Source organism: Pagrus major, chromosome 16, assembly GCF_040436345.1.
Source record: "Pagrus major chromosome 16, Pma_NU_1.0".
Lineage (NCBI taxonomy): Eukaryota > Metazoa > Chordata > Actinopteri > Spariformes > Sparidae > Pagrus > Pagrus major.
Genome location: NC_133230.1, coordinates 21,199,493 through 21,206,535, shown reverse-complemented (window position 1 = coordinate 21,206,535; position 7,043 = coordinate 21,199,493). Strand labels below are relative to the sequence as shown.

Below are 7,043 nucleotides of genomic sequence, written 5' to 3'. Positions count from 1 at the left end.
TTGTGAGTTTTTTCTATTAAGTTCATTTTAACTTGGTGTCTCACACAGGAGGCCAGACTTCTTATCCTGATGAGAACTGGGACATTTTGTTTACATGAGTGTCTTTGGCCCGTGGAAGTAATTCCTCCCACTAACAGTAATGGGAATAAGATGAAAGTAGAGACTATCTGTTAGTATCTCACAGGATATGGGGAGATATACCCACGGAAACTTTTCCGTACAGTAGCAAAGAGACACTGTGTGAGCATAAAGATGTTCTCCGTTCTTAGGAGACACACACTGAGCCGGTTGATGAAAGCCATTCAGCAAACTCACAGGTCAACCATCTGCAGCAAGCCACCAAAGGAGAGAATCGGGCCAGTGGTAGGACTTAATATCTTTGTTAATAGTTGTGTAATAGAAGTTGTATGGACAGGCATTCTTAGTTGTTTGACTGTCTCAACAGCAGGGACTCTAGGAATTTTTTTTTTTTTTTACATGTGTTACATGGGCGCTGAACCACAATTTATCCAATTACAAATAAAATGTTGGCAAACAAATAGTACAAACATGACAAAGTTTGTCTTTGGAAGTCAGCATCTACAGTACTTCACTGTATTGCCTCTAATGTGAGGAACTCAAGCGAACTGTGCTCCCCAGCCTGCAGAGTGGGAGAAATGTTTTATTCATTTCTTATCCATAAGTCAGTGTGAAGCTCTGGCCTCTGTAAAGGGATCCCATGATGGAACTGCAATATAGCGGCCAGTGTTTATGCCACAATAAATCTGTTGATCTGTCCTCTGGGACAGGCACAGGGGCTTTTGCAAAAGGCTGGCTCAAGTTAGGAATAAGAAAGTGCAGAGGGACACAGGGAATATCATGGAAGATTGATATAAATGGTGGCTGTTGTTATAGCACTGGATGAGTTACTGATATCGGGACCCCTCTGTTGTTAGATCCTTTCCATACAACCTCGTAGCTGATGACAGGAGAGGTTTGATAGTTATAATAAGATGTGCATAAAATATCATATTTCATGCTGTTGTTTAATTCTACTCTAAAGAACTAAAAGTCTATTAATTTCTGGACTTTCTTACAGCAATCTTTCTTTGCCGTGTGTGTGTTTGCTGTGACTCTCTTGGGTCCTGCTGGATGGATCATGCATCACATCCCAGAGTACCGGCAGAGATCACCTCCCCAACAATGACTTCTGCATTCAGGAAGACACCCATGCACTGTGATTGTGTGTAGATCTTTCAAATGTGTAATGAAGGGATGTACAACTTGACAATGTATGTTTTTCCCTGCATAAAGACTTTAATATGATAAATAATGATTTTTTTTTTTAAATCATCAGAAGCATTGTTTTTTAAAAAAAAATCTGATTACTGATAAGGTTAATTAATTGTTTCAAATGTTTCACTTTTGCTCTAATTCAGCATGTAATCTTGAAAGCAACTAGTGACTAAAGTTAGTGCAAAGGAGAATATTTGTCTCTTAAATGTAGTGGAGTAGAAGTATAATGTAGCAGAAAATGGAAATACTCTCTGATTTTTAAGGCAATTTTAAAAACATGGGCTGATTTGAGCTAATTACTGTAACGTTTGGAAAACACTTAAAGATCCCCTCCACACATACAAATTCTATCAAATCCCTAAAATGGCAACTATTATTATATATATTAAAGAAAACTCTAGGATATGTGAATATGCAAATATTTTTCATATCACTAGTTTAACTGTGGACACAAGTGGAGGCTTCAATTTTCCACATCACACTTGTTTATACTGAATATTCGACTTTCACTGAGAGCAGAGAAAATAATGAATGTGAAAACAGCCTTCTAGAGTCAAACTCCTGCACATACATCATTCTACGCATTGAAGCTCAAACATTCAACTGTATAGGCACAAGAAGAAAAACACATTTTTGCCTGGAGGGGGACTTTAATATTTGCCACAACACAAACCGTAGGAACAGGCACGAGGGTCATTCGGGGTGCTGACTGCAGTGACAGGATGTTGCTCCCAATCAGCTGGAGATGAGATGGAAAAACTCCAACAGCTCTTGGCACAGACTATACTGGGAAGGGTCTGTCTATGCTTGAGACACTGAAGTCTGTTTATATATACTGCATTTCAATTGCATTTTGCTCCAAGAAAAGGGTGCAGGACTTCATTTACAGAAGGCTGCATCTATCAGCTTAAAGCTGCTCTATAGTTCTGAAAAATATTTTAATATTTACAATATTAATGAGGTAACAATACAAGTACAGTACAGTTTTTTTAATCATACATGAATAAACAAGCTGTTCTCAGAGGAAAATAAGGTCCCCAGAACACAGAAACTAGAAAGGTGGCAGGGTCCGCCAAATATAAACAAAGCAAAACAGTATGAGATCAGTTTGTTTATTCAGCCGAGATCTTTCTCTGCTGATCTAAATCTCTTCCCGAAAACTACATAGTGCACCTTTAAAGAATGCTATACAAGTACATTCATAGATTAAAAAGGTGGCTTCACTGTGATGTGCAAATGGGGATCAATATTATCTAACTGCTTGTGACCAAAATTAGGAAATATTGCCAGTTACAAACAAAGAAAATAAAATCTAGATTTCCTAAAATATGAAAACAAAAAATATGTTGAGATATAGTTTTTCTCCAGGACACGTCATGATTATGATCATAACAATGTGCCAACCATCTGTTGCATGTTTAGCCTTTTACATGCAGCACAGATACACAAATGCTCAGGAATATCTGAGTAAATACACTAAGATCTTTGGTAGGCTATGTCCCTCTCATAAACACCTCAAGTTGGGGACTGATGGGGGGTTGTTGGATTTCTTGAATGACAATTTGTCAAAGCCGGATCAGTCCATTTGGAAAGGTATGCCGTGGCAGCTGTATATCAACATTCACCTCCTTGCTTGGAGAGAATCACATCCTTAGAATTAAAAAAAAAAAAAAAACTGAAAAAAAAAGACAAAGGCACGACTCATAAAATGGGGTTTCGTTTTCAATTCCGCTAAAAGCTCGCGAAAACGACGCCGAAAAAGCCACAGCGCATAAATCCATCGCGCAGAGTGGTACAATCAAGCCGAGCCTGAGCTGCGAGGGGGGGTATGTTCACTTTTTTTTTTCCACGACTGAGGGAAACACAACGCCGGGGAGGAAAAAACAGAAACACACTAAAACAATTGACAGTCTGGGTTTTATGTTCCACCAAGTGTCTGCGAGATGTCTACGAAGGCAGAGCAGTGTAAGTACGGCTGTGTTTTGTGTGCCTGTGTAGTGCGTTTTTTTCTGCTGTCTTGTCATGGGGGGCTGAGGGAGGGAGGGAGGGGGGGTTTGCAAACTGGAAATGTGATTTTTTTTTGTTTTTTTTGTTTGAACCAAGAAAAAGCGTATGAGGGGAGCTGTCCTTGGTGATGAAACCGCGGTATCCGTGGCAGGTTGCAACACGTCCTCCTCACTGCAGAGGATGGCTGGAGGGCTCAGAGCACACGGGGAGCCTCTGTCCACACGTTTTTACATGTACATCTGTGTGTTTCTCGGCATGTTGAGGGGAGATCATTTCATTCCGTCGTCACGTTATTTATTTATTTATTTATTTATTTATTCCCTCTGATTGACGTGGTTGCGTGAGGTGCGTGCGGAAAAAGCTGCTGGATTCAAGGTCGACCTGGGTGGGAGATTCTTTACTGGAAAATATGGTGGCATTAGATTGATCATGATGAGGGATTGATCACACCGTGCTCCCCCCTTTTCCTCTGGTTGCCCTTTAAAAACAGGTGGAAACAGCCTCTGCGTGCTCAGATTCTCTCCCCTGCACAGTTTTAATCACATATTGCTCGATCTGAGTATATATAGACATAAAATATGGGGTCAGACTTTGTGTTTGGGGGCTTCCATCTCCATTGGCTGAAAGTTGTGTGTTGCTGATGTTGTTGAGAGGAAGAATTCATCAGAAAAACTGTTATCAGCTCTTTTGAAGGCATCAAAAATGTTTAAAATGTATCATGATTTGTCCCTCAAGATGTTTCAGTTCAAGAAGAGAGAAGCGTGTGTGTGCTACTGTATGCTAATGAAGCACAGGCTTTGACCACACATAGCCCCGCAGCTGTTATTTTTATTTTAGGGTTTGTCATTTACAGGTCAGAGAGGAAGCTAAACACCACTGCCCAAAGTCATAGAAAATGGGTCAGCGATCACCCACTCCAACTTCTTTCACTCAACCAGGCAAAAAATGACCCCCAGTGACCTCAGGGAGTGGTTAGTAGCTGCTGAAATGTTCCTCAGTATCAGCTGTGCAGGGGATGAGTCAAGCCCGCTCTCGTTTTCACCCCATGACTACATTTTCCCAGCTTGTCTTGGGACTTGAACTGGCAACCTTTTGTACACTAGCTTGTTTCTGTAAGCAGTAGTTCACCGCCTCCTCCAGGGCTCCCTGTGACCCCGCTGCTATACCGAAAAAGGTCACCTGGTGAAGGCCAGAGAGCCATGGGAACGCAGACTCTTTGTTTGACTTGATAATTGGAGAGTCAGTGTAACACACTGCCCGTTGTCTCACATTCATTTTAGCCAGGAAACAACAGCTTCATGCATGTCTTTGTGCTCAGAATATGACTATTTGGTCTCACTAGTGTTGATTTTGCTTGTTACTCTGCTCTTTTATTTTGTCTAGTTGCCTCTAAGATACGATACTTGCAAGAGTATCACAACCGTGTGCAACACAATATTTACCCTGTGCCCTCCGGAACAGACATTGCAAACACACTGAAATACTTTTCCCAAACCCTGCTCAGGTAAGTACCCTGCTCTGGAGCCAACAGGTGAAGTAACAGACTGTAGAATGTTTGATATTTAGCTTCCTTCATGACCAGATAACTTAGAGTTTAGGTTGTAGGTTGTTCAGACACACTTTCTGAAAGGGACGACAGTGACACCATCAAGAAGATTAGGGAAGGGCCTCGCCTGCCCCGCTTCGAAAGATACAAGGAAGAGACTGTAGCACATTTCCTATGGAGGTGATAGACGGCTCAGTGGCGTTTATTGATTCAGTGGCCGGCTGCTAGATGAACGCTTCCTTGTGGCGGCCTGTTGTGTCCTTCCCAGAGGGACCCCGGCAGAGAGGGCAGGTCCTCTGGCTCAGCAGTCGCAGGGTCAGCCTGCTCCTCTGGGTGCTGAGAAAGCCAGAGGAAAGAACAGCATGTTATTTCCTCCTCCGACAGAGGTCAAGTAGGCGGCCATTTTGGACACATCTTATTTCACGATGTGCCCCCGTCCCTTCCTTCTCTTTCTATTTCACAGTGATAGGATATTTCTGCATGTCATAAGGTTTGGTTTAGTCTCTCTGTCCGCTGGCTTTACAGAAAATAGTAGTGCTGTCCCGACTTATTAGCTAATTTACAAAAAGGGTGGGATTACTGGAGGCAGAACTTGTGTGCCCCACTTTTATCATTATTATCAGCTTAGGGTGCAATCTATTTGAGATTGGCAGCCGGCCTCAATTCTACACTTTATGCCTCAGCCCCATAAGGATTATTCCTCTGCTGAGTGATCCTGGATACTTTGTGCTTTGCTGAAGGGCTGTCCAGCACCAGCAATGTTTTTATACGTGGCCTCTCATATGTTTGTAGCACAGATGGAGCATGACAGGGGCTGCAACTGTGGGAATCTGTGTAAACACAAGTGGCGATTTTGTCTCTGAGGGCCAGTGTGAAAAGGAAACACTTGCTGTGATGCCACTTTTAACAGTTGCTTGACATTTTCCCTGAAGCGGAGCCTCGTGTTAGTGTTAGATATGCAGAGGAAGTAATTCCCCCCACCATTATTAGAGGGGTCTGGTTTCTCCTCGGTGGGGACTCCAGGATTATCCATACACCTGTGCCTTCTGGAAGAAAAAATGAGGAGGAATGAAAGAGAGAGAGAAAGTGGGAGTAGTGAGGCTTGGAAAGTGAAGCAGGCATGTGTCATGTTCCTGGAAAGAAACACTGAAATGGCCAAAGGAGGTGGTTGCTGACTCACACACCGATTTTAGGTTCCAGCACAGGTCAGATGCGGAACAGAAAATAAAGAAGGGTTAAATTTGTTGCTGTTCACTGACAATTATTCATGCCTCCGTAAATATGAGGCATAGATTTGTCATATTTCTCCAAGTCAAACTGCAGCTCTCTGCATCAGTGAGCCACGCTGACTTCATGCCAAACTGTATCACGCACAAGAATGACTGCAGGGAGAAGAAATCATATGTAGGATTGTTTTATGTTAGATGTGGTTCAGTTTTGTTTCCTGAACATCTGCTAATTTTAGAAATTGTGCTATGAATTACTTTCACTTTGTACTGACAGTGCAGTCTAAATTGACCAATGACAGTCAATGTATGTCATGTGTCTGTACCAGTGCATTTCTACATGTGTTTTATGTGTCGTACATGTTTGTAGTTTTTCTTGTCGTCTGTACGTATGTATGTGTGCACATATGTGTGCGTCTTTGCGTGCGTATATGTTCAATGTATGCGTGTGAGCGTGTCTGTTTATGTCTCTGTTCATTGTTCAAACTAATGATGTTTTCTATATGAGGAATGGGCAGTGAAAAAGTCATACTCTGAGATACAGTCTGTTGTTGTTGTGAGTTAGTTCTGTTTGAGGCTAAGCTGTATCATAATGCAGCTTTTATGAGTGAATGTACACTGGCTAAAATCTTACAGAGTATAACTTTGAGGGGATAAGTCAGAAAATGTTACATTCTGCTGTTTTTAAGCTATAGGCTCAATTATGCATCAAATGTCATGTTAAAAAAATCGCAATGAAATCCCCTTTCTCACTCGCCGAGAATGCTGTAACTCTACTTTTTGAGTGACCTTTCAAAATAAAATAAAACATCTATAATCTGGGCATGATAAATCCGAATCATTTGCCTGATAGAACAGCTTAGCTCTTTGATAATGTGCAGTAAAAAAGAGCAATGCTCTCTGGCCCCCCCTCTCCCCCCTTCCTCCACCATAGACGCTCCACACTCAACCCCAACTAGTTTTTTCCTTTTGTTTTTCCTCTCTTAAAA

The 7,043-nt window shown here is 41.8% G+C and overlaps 2 protein-coding genes across 3 annotated transcripts in view; both read left to right on the top strand.

The window, feature by feature from the left end:
• The first annotated feature begins 263 nt into the window (after positions 1-263).
• On the top strand, positions 264-1,246 carry LOC141010497 (cytochrome c oxidase subunit 8A, mitochondrial). Its single transcript, XM_073483479.1, has 2 exons — positions 264-363; positions 1,079-1,246. Exons 1-2 carry the CDS (start codon positions 292-294, stop codon positions 1,184-1,186), a joined length of 180 nt encoding a protein of 59 aa, XP_073339580.1. The 5' UTR covers positions 264-291; the 3' UTR covers positions 1,187-1,246.
• Positions 1,247-3,218: 1,972 nt separating this feature from the next.
• LOC141010970 (protein unc-79 homolog) overlaps positions 3,219-7,043 on the top strand; it is a 32,090-nt gene continuing 28,265 nt past the window's right edge. For both annotated transcript variants that reach the window (XM_073484149.1, XM_073484148.1), the window contains exons 1-2: positions 3,219-3,240; positions 4,666-4,786. In XM_073484149.1, coding sequence (XP_073340250.1) covers positions 3,219-3,240; positions 4,666-4,786 — 143 coding nt within the window. The remainder of the gene's footprint in view (positions 3,241-4,665; positions 4,787-7,043) is intronic.